Source organism: Aquila chrysaetos, chromosome 6 (genome assembly GCF_900496995.4).
Source record: "Aquila chrysaetos chrysaetos chromosome 6, bAquChr1.4, whole genome shotgun sequence".
Classification (NCBI taxonomy): Eukaryota; Metazoa; Chordata; class Aves; order Accipitriformes; family Accipitridae; genus Aquila; species Aquila chrysaetos.
Genome location: NC_044009.1, coordinates 26,794,142 through 26,815,464, shown reverse-complemented (window position 1 = coordinate 26,815,464; position 21,323 = coordinate 26,794,142). Strand labels below are relative to the sequence as shown.

The following is a 21,323-nucleotide window of genomic DNA, read 5'->3' as shown; positions in this document are numbered from 1 at the left end:
TGACTCTTCATGTATTATTATATTTTTTTTATTTTAAAGCTAAATTATATAGATTGGGGCTTTTCCAGGTGTTGGAGTGCACTGTAATTTCTGTAGATAAGAATGCTACTGTATAAAATCCTTATTAATATAAAAAATACGCGGAGAAACAATTCAAGACAGTGCCACACACTCCTCAGGTTCCCATTGTTTCTAGTACTGATAGCCTTTGTGAGCTTCACACATGTATTTTTGTGTCTGGTTGTATATAACTCCTTACAGTGGTCCAGTGCATTAAACAAGGTTGGCTTTGCACCACTGAATTGTAATCAGTCCAATCACATTATTACTCCTAAATCTTGGTTCGCTGTAAGCACACTATAGATGCTCCCTGTTTAGTGCTCAGGAACTCTTTCCTTGGAAATTGTGTGCCTTTTTAATGTGTCATGGCTCAATTATCACATTCGGTTTTGGCTGCCAAAATAGCTATATATATTGTCTAGCAAGTGACAGCCTGGGCCTTTATCTCTTCCTGGCTGTTTGCCAGCTGTTTAATTGCAGCCCTGTGTTTGCTGTGTGTCACATCTTATGGTGGTCTATTATACCCAGCTAAAACAATATTTTGAAAATGTTTCAAATGTAAACTAATTCTGTGAGACTTTACATCCTGTTATTTACATGATCTGCTGAGGATGTAATGTAGGTCATTTCATTTTTTCCCCTACAAATATGAACACTTGTACGTCCGATCATCTCATGAATTTCCAGGGCAGAGAGAAGACAAGATGGGATGCAAAAATGCTATCTCGTCCCCTTGGGAGATGTAATTAAAACTGTACACTTTCATGTAATTTTTCATCTGTAGTTTCCGAGGCATTTTTAAAGCCAAATATTCTCTTTGTTCTGCCCTTTAGAAAAGAGCAAGCATACAGAAACGGAGCTGAGATCTCCAATGGGAGTAGCAAAGCCTATGGGCCATATTTCTGCTCAAACAGATACTTCGGGTGAAGGCGACGTTGAGTTTTGAGTGAATGGTATCTTAGAGAGGCAGAGAATGATGCAGGCGCTGTATGCAGCACATTCGGTTTGGCAGCCGCCTGCTTTCCATCAGGAAAGACTTAAGGCTCATGTTACTTATGGCAGAGCTGAACTACTGATTTGTGTCCTACAGCCCTGCACCACCTGTGGGATGGAGCCACGTGGCGTGAAACTGGGGTATTAGAGGGCTAAGCACTCCACAGTGCTTAAGTGTGTGGGGAATGCTTGGACTAAGTATGAATCCAGTTTTCCCTGCTCCTATTTGTACAGCTATTAATCTCTTGCTCACTCTCTCTCTGAAGAGCATATGTCTTGGGGAGTTTCAGCTACTGGGTGAGATTCCTATCTGGTGCAAACTGGTTTAGCCTTGAAAGCAATGAATGTACATTAGCTACCATTCTTGGCTATGTAGATTTTTTTGGCAGAAACTTTGCTTTTCCACTGCTTAAAGAAGAAATCGGGATTTGTCCTATTGCTTGTTTAATAAGAAGAGTAACTGTTTAACAGGAAAGACATGATAAAAGTCTTGGGAAACAGCTTTTCAATTTTAGGACAGAGGAACACAGAGCAGAAGAGAGCTTAAGAATGATCCCATTTTTTGTGCAAAACACCAGATTTATAATTAAGTAGTACGTGTTGGCTGTTTAAAAAGGAAAGAAAAAGATAGCCTGTAGGCAGGATTAGATCTACAGAATTTTTTCTTCTTAATTGGAGGGGAAAAGATCCCATCTAGCTAAAGCCATCTAGCATACTGGAAGAGGTTTGATATTAAAATGGGCTTTTTTAAAAGGAAGTAAAATTGTTAGAGTACTCTTAAACCTGCTTTCTGAAAAGTGTAATACTGTGTGTGACTAATATACTCAAGCGTGCGCATGCGTGTTTTTTCTGGTTAATCTGCTAGAAAAGTTCTGGTGAATAACCCCTACACACACCTTTTTCAGAAACTGACATGTTTAAGTAGGGTTACAAAGTGAGTATTAAAAGATATTTAGGAAAGAGTTGTGCATATATGGTGCAGCTCGAGTGTGAGTGGTTGTGGCAGTTCTGCTGTGCTGTCTCTGTGTGTCTTTTCAGGAGAAGCATCAAAACAGTCGCTAGCATCACTTTGTTGTAGCAGGATCTACATAATTCCAGTAGTTTACAATGTGACCAGTCTATCTAGTGTCAAAAAAAGGCCATGGTTGAGTTTCTGCTTGACTAAACTCTTCCCTGTTCCATTAAGCTTTCATGTAAGTGCTGTATTTAGTATATTTTGCATGTGAATTTCTTATATATCTCAAATCATGTTACTTTCTGGTGAGCCTGAAGACATCATTGACTAAGTTTTGTAGCATACAGATAAGGTGGGTGCTGAAAGGAAGCCTGACAGAAATCCTTACTGTGTATGTGTTGCCAGGTTTCATAAGGCAGGTGTGCATGTGTGCCATTGACATGGAGACTTTAGGCAGCCCCCGACGTAGATGTTTACATGATTTGTGAAGAAGTTGTTATTTCTAAAGAGTAGTTACAACACCCAGTTATAGATACCATCTTGTTGAAAACGATTGCTTACATGTTAGACATCTTCATTGCAAAATAATGGTGGCCTTGGGGAAGTGTTTCTTTATCATTCGAGGTCTCCAGGTAGCCCTGGGAGTTAGATAGAAGGAAGTGAAATCCGAGCAAGACTTACACAAAGCCCAGTGCTGGCAAAGCAATGATGCCACTTACTCGTCACAGCTGAACATTCAGTATCTGCTTGACAAAGTTTAAATGAAGGAGGACAAGATCAGGACAGGTCACAGGAATGCACAGCCCCTACGCTGCTACAGGCTGATGAAGCCCTGAATGTTGAAGTAATTAAATAGTCATCAAACGCAGAAAACTGGGGGAAAGCAGGGTGTGCAGCAGAGCAGGGTGAGAGCAGGTTACCTGTGCTGCAGTTACTGTGGTACTATTGAAAGGTGCAATATAGTGCAGCCAAAATGCAGAACTGTTGTGAGCCCATGGTCTTTGGGGTGAGCATGAACCAGCTGCAGTACTGGTGCTTGAGAGTTTTGCTCGGCTTTCCACGCACTGGGCTCTGCTTCCTCTTGCGAGTCCCATTTCACGTGCTGCCTTTATTCTCAGTTTCTGACTTTTTGCATCTTGTCCCTCCCTCTCCCATCTTCATAGGTGTGAAGTGAAAATGATTGGGGCTGAACACTGGCTTTTTTCAGTGGAATATTTGTTGTATATTTGTAGGTACTTTATTTGGGGGTTCAAAAAAAAAATTTAAAATGACACCTCTCCAGGAACATGCAGCATGGTCAGGGTTAAAGCAGGCCGTGAAAAGGGACACTTCCCTTTCTTGTCAAATTGGCTTTGGTTTCTTAGATCCATCACGCTGGAATGCATCCCTGAAACGCCAATTTTCTTGTAAGGAGGAAGCAGAGCCAATTGATTTAAACTTCTAGTTGCGTCTGCTGGCAATTTCCACCAGAAGCTAATTACAGCTAGCAGCTACTGCCAGCAGATGACTGAGTGGTTCCACCTCTTAAAGAAGAGAGTTTGAACCTGCACAGAGTTTCTTTTCCCTTGAGATTGTAAGGCTGGGGTAGCATTTTTCAAGCAGGTATTTTACACCTCCAACAGAAATCTTCAAAAATTAGGTAAATTATTTTATCATACAAATACTATCTGGAGCTATTCCCAAAACTGGAATGTAATTTATTGGGCTTTGCACTGTATCCCTGTATCATTTCAAGACTACATGGTGTGCATGTTTAAATTCTGATGTGATTAACCCAACTCGCTGTCTGTGTTGTCAGTTCTGTGAATAATGTTAGGGTAAATAAAATGGTTCAGACCTTTTTGCTATATTAATGCTGTAGGTTTGAAAATGCTCATAGCTACTGAAACTTTTGCACCTCCTGAAACTGTACTTCCACTAACAAGAATTTTGCAAGAGTGAACCTTTTTAATAAAGAAAGGATGGAGCATGGATTTTTTTCAACTAGCAACACTAGATGGCGTTGCTTAGTAGTCTAACAGTTGAGTGTCTGAAAATAGCTGAAATTAATATAAATCGATAGGGTAATTCAAAAATATTTAAATCTTTCAGTGTGTATGTCTTAGGGATTTTTTTTTCCTTTTGAATCATGCTTCTAATTGTTCAAGAGAGGGTGTGTCATTAAAGTATTACTTCTGCACGTATAGCTCATAGGCAAGGAGTCTGCTGTAGTTTCTACTGTGGTTCTGCTGTCTTCCTTGGCTTGCTTGAAAACTCCTTGAAGTCACTTGCTGAGGGACTGAGGCTCAGCCAGACCCCATGCTGCTGTTTCATGCATGGTTCTCTCTATACACAATTAGCCTCTTTTAATTGTATGCTGAAATATTAGCAGAAGGACTGCTTGGAGGATGCTAGATCAGAAAACAACAAAAAGGCGTGCTAGTATTACTTTATGGAAAGCTCCTGGTATGGCATATTCTTCTGAAGTATGATGTCCACTGTTATTATAGGCAATGTGAAATCAACTGACGTGTTGTTTGGGGTTTTTATTCTGTTTGTTTATTTTGTGTTTTAGACACTTTGCATTTTTTTTTCTGGCTGGTTTCCTCTGTTTTGTTAGTAGTCAGTCATGCTCCTGGCTACAGCACTGGCATGACCCCGCCGTGCCTGCACGTGGGGCATGACCATGCCTGCACACTGTTCTCTGGCATGCTTTTTCCCAGGCAAGGCAAGAGAAAACCTGCCTTTCGTGTCAGCAGTGTATTTAGCTGAAAGCAGAAAGACATCAGGTAGGTGGGTTTATTCAGGGAGGATGGTAAGAAGAAATGATGAACCCAAGCAGCTTTTGTTCAGTGCTTTCAGTTCAACTCCTTCATCTGCCTCTTCTAAAATGTCAGTGCGAATTTGGCATAACCTACTCCCTTTTCTTGGTTCACCAGCACTTTTAATTTAAAAGATCTCCTGCCTAAAATTATAGTTATTTTTAAATTCTTTCTTAACCCATTACAGATGTCTTTATCAGTCTACTAAAAACTAAAGAATTATTGTTGGCAGGAATTTGTATAACTCATTTGTTTGTTTTCGTAGTTTAAATAATGGTTCTTGTTAACGTCAATCAATTTGCCTGAAATTCTACATTTAGATGTAGTGAGTGTGCACACCTCTGGTTGCTCTAACACTTGTATTTACAAAAGAATATTTTTAAAGTTTTTATAGTAGAGTTTTTGGATAGTTGTAGGAAAATGTTGCTGATTTACATTAACAGCTTGGACACCTCTAAAGCAGTATCAGATTTTGCAAAAGAATGAGAAATAAAAAAGCCGAATTAAAGACACCAACAAACAGTAAGCATGTACCAGAATGTATTTTGATGACAGAAGGTCACCAAAGTTACTGTTTACGTAAGAGATTTGAAACTAGGTGCTAGACCTTATTTGAACAACTTTCTGAACACCACTGCAGTGTATTTCTGTAGGTTAATGTAGTTTTTTGTGAAGCCTCACTTTAAAGAAGTGGCAAATAAGAACTGGGGGGAGAGCAAGGTTGTTTGAGAACTGTGGCACAATGCTTAAGAGCCTCCTCTTGTGTGCCGGGGGAGCGGTATAAGAATACCATGACAGAAAAACCCTTAATCCATATGTTCTTAAGTCAGAATGAATGGTAGTAGCTATGAAGTAATCAAATCACTTATGGGCTAATTTTTCATCACTTTATACAGGGTAATTGATAATAAAGCTACAAAATTTGGCACAAAAGAGCACTGGTGGGAGAGGTCTACATTCATTTAAACACCCCAGTCAAGTACTGAAGCATGTGCTTATCTCCTGTTGAAGTCAGTGGGTTTTAAGCACATGCAGAAATGCTTTCCTGAGCTGGGTCCAAGGGAAGGGAGTCAGTTAGGCGGGGCCAAACGCAGAAGGAAAAGGGGAAAGCAGTGGTGATTGCGAGTTGGAAATAGCTGTTGTGTTCAGTTATTTTACGGGGGGAATGCTCTACCTATAGCTGCGCAATGCCCTGCTAATATTTTTAACAGATCTCAAAGCCTCATCTTCAAAGATGGCTGATCCACCAGTGGCTCCGCATGGGGTTTAGCCCAGTGTCAGGTCAGTGCATTTGGAAACCATAGCCTTTGGTGCCTGAGCAGGGTGAGGAGAGAGAAAGCGGGGGAAGTGGGACCTGCCCGCTGTCCCCTCGCCTTTGCCAGATTTCTTGTGGCTGTTTCAGGAATATGCCATTCAAAGGAATAATATTTCTGCCACACCTCCATCCCAGTACGCTCTCTATCTGCAAGCAGCAAGAGGTGGAAATGTGAAGCCAGTAGTTGTCAGGATCTGCTCACTACGTTGCTCTTAGGAAGGACTCTGTTTCATAACCGTAAAATCAAAGTACATATTCAGTGCCAGGTTTTTTGGCTAATTTTTACATGAGGGCTGAATACTCTTCTAATCCTGTTTATTTGGGGGCATTCAGCACATAATACTAAATGTGCTTGATTTTTTTTTTTATTTGCAGGTCACCTTTTAATGGAGCTGTAAAAGTAAGTGTAAACTGCACCTTCTTTTGTCATCAGTAAGTGCTGAAGGGCATAATGCTCAGGGCAGGAGTGTCTCCGGGCTCACATGTGGGAGAAGGGTGGGCAACCCCTAGTGCTACCCAGTAAGAGGGTTCAAAGGTAACATGGGCTCTTGTTCATTTGCACTGTCTGTTTGTACAGGCCTCCTCAACTCTGCAAATACGTCCTTTGTTTTTTTTCTTGGGGTGCTTGTCAGGGGACCCTGTTGTGCTAATCCTAACACAAACACATTCAGAAGGACAGTTTTTGTTCTGTAGAGTTTACCTGCTGTAGCTAATGGTTCTCCCGCTTGGTTGAAAAAGAGAGCTGGATGGCTTGTCTTGATGACCTCCAGGTCAGACATAATTAGGAAATAGAGCTCAGGCTGTCACCCTGCATAGGGAGGTAGCACTTAACCTTTTTCAGGGTGTCTTACAGAGGATCTTGGTCCTTGGTAGAAGTCAATTGAGTACATTTTCCACACGATGCAGGCAATTCCTGTGGTCCCTATCTATGGTGAAGAAAGTGTGATCTGGATGCACTTTGCACATATGCCAGAAATGCAGGTGTAAGCCAGATGAAGCAGTCGTAGATCTCAAACCCCCTTTTTCCCTGCCTGATTTGCAGCTGTTGAATTTGTTAGCAGTGCACATTGATGGGCAATGACCCAAATAAGGGGGAGCAGTATCCTGCAAAGGCTTTGGGCTGTAAGCTGGGTGGGTGGTGGGATAAAAAGTCAGATCTGGAGTCAGAATGTCTTTCTGAGCTGTCCTCTTCTGTTGCAAGAGCAGCTTATAACCCCTAGCAACTGCTGCTGCAGATTCTCCTCATTCACTCCCTTCCTTGGCAGCTCCTGTTTGAATAGGAGATGTCTGCATATCCATGGTGATGGGAGGAGATGAGCCTCAGGGTGCTTCACTCCAGAAGATCGGTCCCTTTCAGGCACCAGGCAGGAATGGGCAGTGTCTGGAGGTGGCTGCCCAGCTGCCAGTGCTCTGTGTGTCTGTCTGCCTGTCCGTGGTGGAGACGCTGGGCCTGGGTGCTGAGCAGCACTGTTCCTCTAGCAGGTGTATGATCACTGAAATTGGGATTATGTTCTCATCTTCAGAAGAAACTTTGTGTTTATTTTAAGTCACAACTTTTTGGAAAAAAACCCAACTGTTTAACCATGGTGTTTCCAGGAGGGTGGGAAAAATGCCAAATGGAAGCAAATGTAGTTTTTAGTGGTTGTGAGAAGCAGGTTTGAGGATCTGTATTACAGGTGGCTGCCATCACTGCATAAGTTGTTTTCCTCTGTGCAGAGCTGAGCTCCCAGTGTAATGTCAGCATTGCGGGAGATCATCTAAAGTAGATCTGATGTCTCACTGCAGTGCCAGGCATGTGAATTTCTCCGTTTGCTTTGAATCAGTTGCAGTAAAAAAACCCCCTTCTGCTTGCCCTCAGCACCTGAAACAACTTTATGAGATTGCGGGTGATTTCATCCCACTTCTGTTGTTTCAGAGCAAAACAGCTTGAATGACATTTGTTGGGTCTGTTCTCTGGACATGGAACAAAGTCGCGTTAAGTGCTGGAAGCTGGGAGCTCAGAAAGGCCTCAGCCCTTGTGCAGGCAGACTGTGGTGAGGGGCACCGTGGCGTCAGCGAGCTCTTACGTGGAGTCGTGTGCGTATTTAGAAGGTGTACACCAGGCTTGCAGGCAGTGGGCAGCTGCCGGAGGGTCTGTCTTGATTTGCTGTCTCCTCTGGGAGCTGCTCTCCGTGTGAACTGGGGTGTGCGGCTGCCAGCATTAGGAAACGCTGAGTGGGGCTGAGGCAGCGGTGGCGGCGAGCTCCCCTTCCCATGCTGCTGGGAGGGTGGCAAGGAGCGTGAAGCGCAGGTGAGCTGCCAGGCCTGACAATACACGCTGCAGAGACTGCCAGAAGGCAGAGCTTCACAGAGGGATGAATACTGTAAGGGAAAACCAGCTGGCCCGACTTCATCTCGAAGGCTGCCTGCTTGGTATGAAAACATCACGGGATCCTGCCAGGAGCTGTATGAATACACCAGAGACCAACATAACTAAGGCAAGATGGCCGGTGCCCCTGAGAGAGACCACCTCCATGTCCTGCACTTGTTTGAAGGCAACAGGAGCAGCCTGGTGTGGGAAGACTGACAGAGCGTTTCTCAGGAGAAGCTCTTCCCTTGCCTCGTACTTTCTAGTGCTCCAGGAAAATGGCAATACTGAAGTAAAAAGAAAAATGTTTTTTTTTTGCATAAAAACAAAGGGTTAGAAAAAACCAGAATGTTTGACTGGGTCTTGCTGGGAGGAAAGAGTCATGATTCGTGCAGGGACGGTGTGGTTGGTGTGGGACATTTTGTGTGTAGGGCTGCGTAATGAGGCTTGTGCAAGATGCTCTCCTCTGCCTGTTCCCCAGCTTGGAAGCACTGTGGCGTAGCTTTATTTTTTTCAGACACTGCGTGAATCAACTCAGGAGCAGGAGGTTGAAGCAGCAAGACAGCTGTTATCCTCTCCTTGGAGACGGGGAAGTATCAGCATGCCACCAGACCTGCTTATATTACATGTACTAAACACACTTGGTTCCTTTCTTCTGTCTGTTTTTCATCAAAAGGTTAGAGCACAGGCTGAAAAAAGAGGGACTTTGACGGGCAGGGCCCCCTGCCTAATTATGCATTAGGCACCTCATAATAAACAAATGAGCTGGAGGCTGTCTCCTAAGTGGTCTAATTCCTGTTGCACAAACCCACAAAGGAGTAGTGGTGTTCAGTTCCTGCTTTCTCTTGATGTTCACGGGTACTCCGGTTCTGAGCACCTTCTCTGCCTGGAATCCTGCTCTCTGGCCAGGGAGACACTCTCTCACCCTGTTGGATGTGAGACAAGGAGGGGGAGGATTGCTGTTTCCAGGGAAAGTACATCTCCTTGGCAGTAAGCGTTTACCTGGGAGAGCCAGGAACAAGCTTGGGTGCCTGCCAGTCCATTCCAAAGCTGTGATTTGGCAAACATGGGGCAGTAGGAGGGAGGGCACCCAGCAAGAGTGTGGAAAAGCACACCTAAAAGACCATTTTGTCCAGCTGTGTCCCCTGGGAGTAGCTTGGGCTAGCTGGGGCCCAAGCACTTCTTTTCACCTGCTAACCATGCTACAAGAGCAGCAGTCTACTGCAGAAGGGAAGAGCGGATTTGCAGCCCTCTCCCTGTTTGGTCCCTGGCAAGATGTGTGCTTTCAGGAGTGAGCTTGGAGAGATGCTTCCTTAGCAGTAGGCTTGACAGCTATTTCAACGGCCGATCAGGACCAAATGAGCATGCTTTTGCTTCCAGCTTTGTGTGGTGAAAGACAGCCCACCTCTCCAACAGTCTCATCTTCTACGTGTTCTTTCTGCCAGCTTCCACCATGGTACCTCTTTGCCTTGAAACACATCTTGTCATCCTGCTTTTGGCCGGGCGGTGGTAAAAGCAGGCTGGTGCGGGCGGCATGTCTCTCCTCTGCGGTTAGCTGTGATTGCTGGCTGCGTCCAAGAATAGCCTGTGCTTCAACTCGTTTCCTGACCCATTCTCCAGACAACTTGCTTTTCTGCATCATCCCAGGGTTTCTGGGATCTCTCTTATAACCCCTGGCTTTTAGCTGGAGGCTTCAGGATTATTTTTTTCTTTTACAGCTTTTCAAATTGTCCAGAGGTACTGCTGGCATTCTTGGCTGGCTTCCAGGTCAGGCATGAAAATGAGCTGAAATCTCCACTCTCTTCCTTTTGTTGCTGGACAGTCAGGTTGTTGCCTGCCTGAAACTCTTGCTTCCCTGGAGAGACCCCGGGGATACAGGGAAAGGGCTGAGCAAGGACCTCTGAGTAAGCAGAACAGGAGACAGAAGTGTCCGCCCAATAGTGACAAACATTGCGGGAGAAGCAATGTCTGTATTTGTTTGAATTAGGAGGACAAGGAAATGTTGCAAGCTAAGGAGTTTGTGATTGCTTTGTTGATGGAGGATGGACTTCAGTGAGGCTATTACAGTATTGACTTGAAGAGGATGGATTTGCTAACAGGCCGGGTGATCCTGTCTGGTCTCAGACAAGGGAAAAAACAAAACAAAACAAAACAAAAAAAAAGAGGGAAGTTAAGAAACTAGTGCCAGTTTGTGGCATTGGATGAGTAATCTCAAACAGCCATACTGATACTGTAGCTTTAAAGTTATATAAATATATGAGGGAGAAAAGGAAGATTTCATTCAGTAGACAGGATAGTGGCAGCCAAGAGAATTAGTTTACATTTTTATTAGGCATTCTCATTAAGGGAATGAGAGAGCAGGATTTATACTCTTCCCGTCTCATAAGGCTTATATGGGACTTTTCAGTACTGAGATGCTTAAGCATCTCAAACTAATGAAAAGATCATTTCAGGGCTCTTGAACTGCTTTATAGCTTGTGATAACAGAAAAGATGTGTTTATTTTGGGAAAGATTGTTTAACTGGTGGAGAAATGTGTTCTTGAGCACTGCTAGAGCAGTATGCCAGTGGTTGTCACATGCATATGTAACACAGTAGCTGCATCTGTGGATCTAATCTGTTTACCAAGAAACCCAAATAATAAGATTGTAGTTTTTGTCTTTGCTCAAAAGAACAGTGAATTAACCTGAAGAGATTTTGTATCTTATGCTAAGAGATTGTATCTTATTCCAAGAGATTTTGTATCTTATTCAGAGAGATTGTAGAGGTTCTGAGATTTTTCTGTAAAACAAATATTAAATCAGAAGAAATTATAAATCAATTTTTATCTAAAGCACTGGAGGTCTGTTTCATTTTCAGTTTTATTGCCTCTTTTTACGCTGCTTATTAATTCATTAGCTATACTAATTCATTAGCTATATATAATTACTAATTATTGTTAATTATTAAATGTTAATTCTTAATATTCATTCATCAGCAATACATTAAAGTATTCTTTATGCTTTTACTATACATTTATAGATAAAAGCACAAGTTACTGTCTTTCTATGAATTTTGAATTAAGTAAATTAATTCCTACTAGCATTTCTTAGTGTCTAAAATATAATATTGTGTTGGTATAAAGCAACTCCAGTAACTTCAGTGACATTAGTCAAGCCTCAGACCAGACTAACTGAGAACAGTATTCAAAGGGACTGAGTACACTTGTTCGTTTTAATAATGCTCTACATAGCTAATACCAGCAAAATATTTCCTATATCCTATGAAAAGATACAGATTAAAATAGCTTTGCTGAAATCTTTTCTACCTCCTCCATTAAATTTGGGAGGAGCATCTATCCAGAAAGCATTTAAATAGAAAAGTGTCCTGAGTTTTGGGTCTTCATTGGTCTTCATTGCCTCCCTCTCTCCTGCCTTGTTGCACATTTCTTGGATTTGCAACTAAAAGCCCTTAACAGCTCAAGAGCTAAACCTGCTCATCAGACTGACAAAGGCAGTGGCTAGTTGTGAGAAACCAACTCTTCCCACTAGATCCCCTCGGTTCCCTGAGAGCTAGTCAAAGTCTCTGGTAAATCTGCAGGAAAGGGGAGAATAGAATATTCTCCTGTAATATGTTCTGCATGGGGTGTTTCTAAAATTATTCCAGCCAACAGAAACTCTTATCTCTTTAGGAACAGAAGGTAATATTGGGTATTACGCTGATCTCATTTATCATTTTAAGGCTCCTTTTAGTTGACCCTTTGCTGCTGACATTTGTAGCATTTCCCAGACAATAAAACTGAGCCGCTGTCTGACTTTCCATAACCACTGGGAAAGTGGTCCTCTCCTCACCGCTCCTCTCCACCAGTTCCCACAGACCCACCCACCTCATTCACAGTCATGTGAATTCCTCCTCTGAGTTTGGACCTGAGCATCTGGCTTTTGGTTCATTTTTGGACAGGCTTTTGAATGCTGCTCTCCTAAGTAAGAATCAAGATTGCATCCAGCTGCTCCAGACTATTTAAATTTTTCTGAATGTATGTTTGTTCTGGAACAGCCCCACCGAAACGAACAGAGGAGTGGGACGTGCCAAGTGTATCCTTGGCTGCTCTGAACAAATCCCTGCCTGATAACATGTTTCAGTTTGTTGTTCAACAGTGGAGCGAGTTTATTGAAATTTCAATGATCATAATTAGGCTTCAAAAGTTAACGTTGCATCAGCATGCAGAAAAGAAGTTGAATGTTGCCTTGGAGTCAAATTTCAGACTTGGTATTGCTTGTTGCTGTGTGTGTGGTACTTCTGCCAGGACAAAGACATCTGTGACCTCTCCTCCAACAGGTATTCCCATCTAAGACCAGTAACAGGTCTAGTATAAGGCACTTTGTCCATCCTTTTGGTGCAGGACATATGGGGGCAGGCCCCCAGGGCTGAGGGAACAATACTAAGCTCTTTCCAGCCAGATTTGTCTTTCTTTAAAATCCTATGCGAGCACCCTCATTTGGTTACAATTCCTTGGGATGCCGTGAGTCTGCTGACATTGTCTGGTTTACTTCGTCAAATAAGCAAATTACTCCCTACCTTGGAAGAGTTTATTTTTGGTGTTTCTGAGGAAAGTGTGATAAAAAAACCCAACCACACGGAGTTTGAGGGTTTACTTTTTGGGGGCTGGGTCTTTCTGGTTTGTTGTTGTTGGGTTTTTGTTGTTACAACACCCATGGGATCCATTGAAGTCTGGAGGTGGTGTCTGACTTTGAAAACTCTCAGTTACAGAGTAGGGCACAGCCCAGGCACTGTCCAGCTGGTAAGAGCCCTGAATCAATAAATGCCATATAGATAGCTTTAACTTCTCCTCAGCATTACCTGTCTTAATGCCAGTCAGGGAAATGGATTGATGCTGAACTCAGACACGAGCCGGCTTGTTTCCAGACTTCATTCATGGAGTCACCACAGACAAGGCCAGCTCGTGCCTCCCTCGGCCTCTTGGCATGGCATATATTCCCAGAGCAGAGCAGCCTGGTGGCACAGAGGTGAGTTTCAGGAAAAGCAACTTTAACATTTGTCCATGTTATTTATGTGCACCACACAATGGCAGTTTTTCTGCTGCTCTTGCTTCTTACTAGTTGCTTGTTTCTACTGCTGGAGCCTGATCGTTCTTGAAGGATTTGGTCATGATTCGGTAGCTGTGCAGAAATCCTTGAGAATGTTTTTGTAGGTTTTAACTGGGTTTTGGGTGCTTTTGCCAATGTGTCTTCTGTGGGTGTTTCTGTGCTGCAAGACTGGGATATCCAGCCTCAGGCTGATGAACTTTCTTTGTCTGTCAGGGAGAGCTGGTTTAGGGTTAGACATGCTGCTGCTAGGATCATTTTTTGTCTTCTTCAGTAATACAGATATATTTTGAATCTGGCTCTTCAGCTCAAGTAAAAATAAAGTGTTTGAGAAAACTAAATCCAAAGAAAGCAAATGTTTCAGTTGTTTACATGTTCCAAATTAAAAAAAAAAAAAGGACAGTTTTATTTATTGAGATAGAGGGAAGATGAGATGATTTCTTTACAGATGAAAGTCATTCTCACTCTTGGGGGTCTGCACAATAAATTATTCAATCCTATGTCTTTTTTGCAGATATTTGAGTATTGACATGTATTGTCTCAAGCTCTGATTTAGCTACAAGTTGCAGGAAAGTAACAGCAGTGTCATGTAGCTGAAAGAAAGCAGGAGGCAGGGAAACAAGTCTTTTACTTGACAAGTTTATAAAATGTAATGGTCAGGGGACTGACAGCAACCAAGCAAGCAAACTCTTAGCCTGTTTCACTAAGAATTTACTGTGAAGAAGTGAGAGGGTTTTTTTATGCCTTACCATTTTTCGACTTTCTTACAAAATACAAGGATTCCGAGTGCTAAGCTCAGAAGGAATGCATCTGCTGCTGCTGCTTGGATAACTTTACAAATGCCCAAGTGTAAAACAATTTCAAATCTGAATGCTTATACATACGCATTTTTTTATGTTAAGCAGACTTCTTGCAGTATCTCTAAAATGTACAACTGTCCTATACACTACAGTCCCTTTAAATTACTGTTTGTTTTTCAAATTGATGGTGCTATTTTTGCCTGTGTTTTCATACACACTTAATACATCCTGTAAGATTTTCTTTCTTGTATATTTACATCATCTTCATGTTACAATGCTGGCATTAGTCTGATGTTTTTTCTAGAAAAAAACCACTATTCTCCAAGACTTTTCCTTTCCTGTCAGGGTTAATAATCATATAACATGTAATTCACTTTAACAGTGGAACTGTCTTCCTCGTAGTTGTTTCAGAGGATATGTTAGTGGTGAACTTGGCTCAGCACACGAGCCATAGGTGTTCTTAGGTATTTTGGTATTTTTCACTGGCAGGAAGCTGGGTATAGACAATTTGCTCTATAGGTTACAGACACAAAATATTTGTCTTACTAAAAGGTGGTGTCTCTGAAGTTGTGAAAAATTGTTTAAGGTAGAGTGTATAGTCAGATAGCTAAAGGGAACTTCAGGAACTTGTAGGAGAGCTTAGAATTTAGATCGCCATGTGTAACTTCAAATTTAGCATTTCCTAGTTTATGAATATTTAACCAGTCTCCTCTAATATTTCCATGTCATTTTGCTCTTCTATTTCTATTCTTCACTATTGAAATATTTCAGATTAAAAAGAAAGATTTTTAAGGAGAAATAAATGTTGACAGTAGAAATATAAGACTGTTAACAGATCAAAGTATTTCAGGTAACTACAGCAGATTTGCATGGATATAGTTGTTTGAAATTAACATGCAAACAGCTAGAGGCAGTGTATCATCCTCTTTAGACTTAGTTTATAGTAAAAACATGATAGATTATTTCTATATTATTATGCAACAGGCATAAACCAATTAAGAAGTATTTTACCATCCACAAAGAGGATCCTTGCATTCATTTGACTAGAAATCCAGGAAGAAAAAATACTCTAGTCTTCAGTAGTTTCTGGTTGTTATGTGGTTATGTCAGGCATGCTCAGAAGAAAAGTTTTACAAATAAAACTTCTCCAGTTTGAATATGAGCCTAAGGTGAATAATTCAATCTGTGTTGGAAACAGCGATGGTGAAAGATACTTAGGTATTGCTGTCTATCTGATGAATATTTTTGGTAGATACGAAGCAGATAACTATGTAATTTATAATTAATATTTCTTCCTTGAGTCTGTTAGATTGTCAAGGAAAAAGAATTGTGTCTTCAGGAGATGAACATTATCTTCATTGTAAGAAGAGTAACAGTTTGAAGGAGTACTAAGGACTAGTACTAAACCACCTAAACATCTTGTTACTCTCATTCTCTGCACAGCCTATTTCCAAAATTGAAAACGTCCAGCTAGTTCTCCCACATGGAAGATGCCAGGACTGAAAGCTGTTGCTGGCCATCACCTTCCCTTTGCAGCCCATTCAAGGGAAGAGGAAGAAGATCACTTTGAGACTGGATGGGAGGTGTTCGGCTGAGCCAAACGGAGGGAGAGAGGTAGAGCAAATGTAGGCACATTCTGGGAGAACTGTGGTCGGTCTCTGCTGGCTGAGATTTTAGTGGAAGACATACTTTCCTTGCATTTCTGAAGGGAGGTTGAGAAGGCTGTGAATGGAGTGGGAAGGTGTAGAAGAGCTTGAAAATTTGAACTATGAGGAGGCTGGAAACATACCGTCTGCAGAAGTAGTACATTAGTTTTGTGGACCTAACTTGTCAAAATTAATCAAACAGCAAGTAGATGAAGGTGGGGGGAAGTTGGTGTTTGAAAGTTAGGATTTATTTTTTATTGGATGCTTTCTGATGCCAAATAGACAGCTGTGTCTAGTTTATTTGTGCTTGGCATATTGAGTGTACCATGTTGTTTTGAACACAGCCCTTATCCGTACCTGCTTCACCTTGTGCCTTGACTCCATGATACACTGCTTGGAGCTGTGGCTAGAGACCGTTCAGAAGCTAAAATCCAGCCTGTGCTTGTTTGTTAGGCAGCACTTTGTTGGGAGTGCCTGGCTTTTAGATGGATTCGAGGTGGAGCTTGACCTTCAGGGCATTGGAGATTTTCAAGGCCCAGGTATTTGAGAGATGGCTCCCCTCTGCTCCATACCTGCTTTCTGGGGAGGATGCTCGGGTTTCCGAGGTGTGTCCCAATGGCACCCACTCACCAGAGCCCAGCGAGTTCACCCTTTTCTGTGGTCCACAAAGTTCTCCCCCCATTGGACTGTAGGTCTGGTCAGGATTTGTAACTGCAATATGATTGAGCTGGGTGGATTAGTTTATGACTGTGTAGGCAGTTGACGTTTAAGTGACTAATGTAATTCTTGTTTGTAGGAAGGCTTGGCATAGCCACTTAGTTGATCTGAGAAGCACAGAAATGCTAATCTGCAGAGTATATATAAAGCTTTAAAAATGGAAAGAAGAAAGTGAAGAAGCATCGTCAAGAATGTATCATCATGATATGCTCCACTTCATATTGCTAATCACTGTCTTTATACCTTCAGTGGTTTAGTGCCTTGTATTAAAGGTGGACTGCTGCTTCTTCCATGGCTCAGATGAGTCAGTGGTTAATGAGGTCGTGCCGGGTGCTGGAGGTCTCTCCAGGGCAGATCTTTAAAGGGAGGTGCCTGCTCTGAGGTGTTTGAGAGGCGCGTGAAAGTGTTGTAGATTGACTGTTTCAGAGCATGTTAGAAGATTTATCTTTTCACAAAGCCACACTTGTAAAATTGCTGTAATAATAACTGAAATTTGTTAACATTTAAAGAAAAGAAGCATTCATAAGAGTTTAAGGCATTCAGGATAGCATGGGGAGACAAGTGCCCTGGAGGAAAACAGTGTTAATCTTTTTTTTATCTTTAATACACAAAAACTTAGGGTGGGCTCCTTAGAACTGACAAGAGTGACTGTTCCTATTGACTGCAAGAAAAGCATATGGAAAAAGTCAGGTAGAAATTACTGGCGTCATCACTTCAGCATCGACTCTTAGCAGAGTAGTACCAGATTTTGCAGTACTTCCCTTCCTAGAATATATTTCAAACGGTTCATTGCTTTAGTCTGATTGGAAAAAAACACTGTTGCTGCCTTAGCATTACACTTTTGGCTCTTGTATGGCATATCCACGTGGGCCTCAAGTTCATCATGGTCATGTAGTTCAGGAGCAGCACTGTCCTTCAGGTACTGCAGTTGCACTTCTGTAAATGGGGGCAACTCTTCTACCCAGTTGTCCTGAATTCTTTTGAATGAATGAGGCCTCTTGCTTCCTTTCTTCCGAAGGCATGAGGGATGTAACGTGTGGTAGAAAGGTCAAGTCCTCTCTCACTGAGTTTTGCTGCTTGGGAGCTGTGGCCATACCGGTGGTGGAGGGATCATGTCATTCTGTGCCTGCGAAAATGGGAGCTTCATGTAACCGTAATTCTCCTGGATAGTTGTCCACATGTGAACACAGCCACTAATTCTATGTTTGCCACTTTTCTTTTTAGCAACAGGAGTTTTGTAGTTAATACTAGTGTGTACTTGCAACAGCAGCTCAAATTAAGATTGTGATTGAAGTGTCACTTGGTTTGGGGCATAGCTGCTCCTTCTATAGTGGCAGTTCCTATAAACTTGATGTTTCCTGAATGCTTTTGTGAAAATAATCCACTGAGAACAATATTTTAGGTACTTAAGTTAGTATTTTGGAGGGGGAAAAAGGTGCTACTTGTCGCAGATGGTCTTCTACTACCAAGAAGTACAGTGTGTTTTAGGTTTATTATCCAAAATGCATGCATCTAAGTACTTTTAATACTGAGTGCTGAAAAAGGTTATTTATTTTTACACCGCATAATCTGCAGTATCCACAGGGTAGAATTTGCACAAAATAAAAGCAAAGGTACTGCTTCCATTTTTAGTTATGATAGAGTCTTTCCAGAGCAGGTGGCATCCAGCAGCCTGGGTGTTTTGCCCGAGGTGAAAGTCCTTGCTTTGTTTCTTTTGGCCAAAGGGGTTTAAATAAAGCAACTTTGATGTTAAACAGAACATTCCTGCTATACAACTAGCAAAAAGCTATATGTCACCCATTCCTCTTGGCCCTGGGCATAGGACATATTTCTTAGGGTTCGGAGTCATCTTTCTTTCTATAGCACAGTCAGAGCATGGTCAGGCATTTGCTTTGCCATCAGCTGCACCTATGGAGATGTTACCAGCCTTCTTCTCTGGTGGTTCAAACCCTTCCCAACTCTGCCAGCTGGAGGATTCACGTGAGTGGGGGTCTGTATTCCTGCTTCATACTAAATCCATACGGTTACTTGGATGGATCCCACTGAAGTAGGTTAGGGAGAACTGACAGTCTCCTGTGTCAGCAGGACTGCAGGAGCAGAAATACTCAACTGACTAACCCTTCACTCTTCATCTTTTTCACTATGTCCCCCAAGAGGAGGCAATTGAAAATCATTTCCCTTCATGTAAATTGTAGACTTGAATGCTCAATGTTCTGCAGAATATCTCTGCATTGCCACTAACAGTTATTCGGAGTAAGATTTTGTGGACAGAACAGTTGCATCCGAGCAAACGTCTGACTTGGTCCATTTCTCTTTTCAGCCCCCTTTAAGATTTTCATTTAAGCTGTCCTCAATAAGCAGAGTACTTGAGTGGCCACATTTGGCAAAACCCATAAGTAATTTACAACTGTTGTTCGTATTCATTTTTGTAGTTCTAAAGTTATTTTAAAGAAACAGCCCAAAGCACTTTTTCCAGAATTAATAAATTTTCACATAAATCTGGAAATGCCTGTACTTCTTTCTGCTCAGATCTCCAGAAAAGTGCATTTAGTTCATTAGTTTCATGCTGAACTGTTAACATTTTAGGTTGTTTTATTAGGAGAGAACAAAGAACTCCTGGCTTGTTGAAAATTTGTTACACAAAAATAAGGATGAAAAGGTTCCAAAAGAGCTGATGTTAAACACTGCAAACTGGATGAAGTTGTGCAGACTGGAAAGATTTACAAGACATCTGGTAATTAGCTTCCAACTCCTATGGAGTCCTGCCCTGTGGAAGCCACTGCTGCTTGCACTGGAGGGGGAACAGGAGGGAGATGAAGCGTAGCCCTGAAAAGCTAGATCTTTGTGTTCACAAATTATCAGTGGGCTATTGAAGAGTCTTCAGGTACCTCTTTGGAAAACTACCTCCTACAAAGAAAATGCCTGGCATCTCTCCCTTTGCAGAGTTGTCTCCTCTGCTGGCATTTGCTTGGTGCGGTGGGGGAGGGGGAACAAGCTATCAAAGAGCTGTTTATGACTTTCCCTGCCTGAGCCAATCTGCCAGTCTACCCCACACCAGCTTGCTGTGCTCCCCGGGGGACTGCACGGCAGCTGGGAGTTGCTGGAGTGCGACCGGCTGAAGTTGCCTCCCTCTGCCCGGCCCAAAAGGGTGGTGATGCTTGGGACTGCTGTTAGAGCTGGGCAGCTGGTGAGTAACCTCCTCCAGGGAGGTACAGCAGCATGCTCCGGTGCAAGGGACCCAGAGCCAGGCCACAGAGTTTGGTCTTTTCATTATTATCATCATCATTATTGTTGTTGTTGTTATTATTACTGCTACTACTACTGTTATTTTCCATCACTATTTTTTAAATTCCAATGAGGAAGATTTAAACAAGAAAGAAAAGTTTCCATTTGGATTTGTTTTGTAAGTTGTCTCTTGGGAGCACCTATCCACACCCTGGTTATAGGATAAGATGTGTTTGTGCTGTTTCTGAAGTTCAGGTGTATGAACCTTCAAGCATTGAATGGGAATCGCTGAGAACTGGTGCTTTTGTTACTTGTCAGAGACTTGGGAGACTTTGGTTCTGTACTCCATTCTGTCCCTTACCTATACAGTCACTTTTAGCAAGTCATTGCCCTGTCACATTTATTATTCTGTCTGTAAAACAGAATGTTGATCTTGTCTTAGCTGCAGTAAAAATGTTTAAGATCAAAATGATATATTTACTACTTCTTTACTTTTTTTTTTTTGTTACAAATATTTAATCATCTAAACATCAGTGATCAATCCCAGCAGGCTAACTACTAGTAAAAATGTTTATCCTTTCAGCTCTGAATCTGTTAAGTACAATGAGCAGGCAGCCTGTCTTAAGTTAATTTTTCTAGCAGTGCTGTACTTTAAAATTAGGCATATGCAGCAAAGAGCAAGCTTTATTGAGATTAGTTATCAGAAAGAACATTATTTTTCCTAGATTGCAAATGTAAGCAAATGTGTGGTTAATGGCGTTCACTAAATTATAACTGACTGAGAATATGAAGGAAGTAGAGTTATGTATGAATATATAATATCAGGACATATTGGAAGGGATTATACTGAATTGGTATATAACCTGATGAATTTTGCAATGGTAGTCATTAAGCATATTATTTCCACTGATAAAGCATGCTTATAGTCTCAAATAAAACCCGTACACAGTCTGAGCCTTTTCTTCTTGAGATTACAGCCATTCTGTGTCCATGTTGTAGCGGTATCTAATTCCTGAACGCAGTGCAACTGTTGCTGCAACCTGATCTATTGGAAAGAAGGATTTAGCGCCCAGGAAGAGGTCAGTGCTGTCCATGTGCTTTTGCTTTGCCTGAGGTCTGAGTTGCTGTATCCTACTGCAGGCAGTAAACTGCCACTTTCCTAACAGCTGCCTTGAATCTGGACTGTAGGGGAAAATTACATTTCTTTTTAATCATAGTTCTGCACTGACAGATCTGTAAAAAGGTAGAATGAAGTTGCAGAATATCTTAGTCCACTAGTACCAGGGGTCCAAGCTCTAGAGCAAAGCTCTGTGCAGGTCACAAATTCTTAGCTCTTCCTGAGCGGTGGCAGCTGTCTTAGAGGAGGGGTACTATTCCCTGC

General features: G+C 42.0%; 1 protein-coding gene across 3 annotated transcripts in view; it reads left to right on the top strand.

Moving 5' to 3' along the window:
* Positions 1-21,323, top strand: part of UBE2E3 (ubiquitin conjugating enzyme E2 E3) — a 58,852-nt gene that overhangs the window by 22,205 nt on the left and 15,324 nt on the right. Inside the window, exon 1 of one of the 3 annotated variants that reach the window (XM_030018555.2) lies at positions 15,807-15,968. The exons of the other annotated variants lie outside the window; for them this stretch is intronic. Coding sequence (XP_029874415.1) covers positions 15,931-15,968 — 38 coding nt within the window. The 5' untranslated portion in view covers positions 15,807-15,930. Of the gene's footprint in view, positions 1-15,806; positions 15,969-21,323 lie in introns of those variants that run through there. 3 annotated transcript variants of the gene reach the window in all.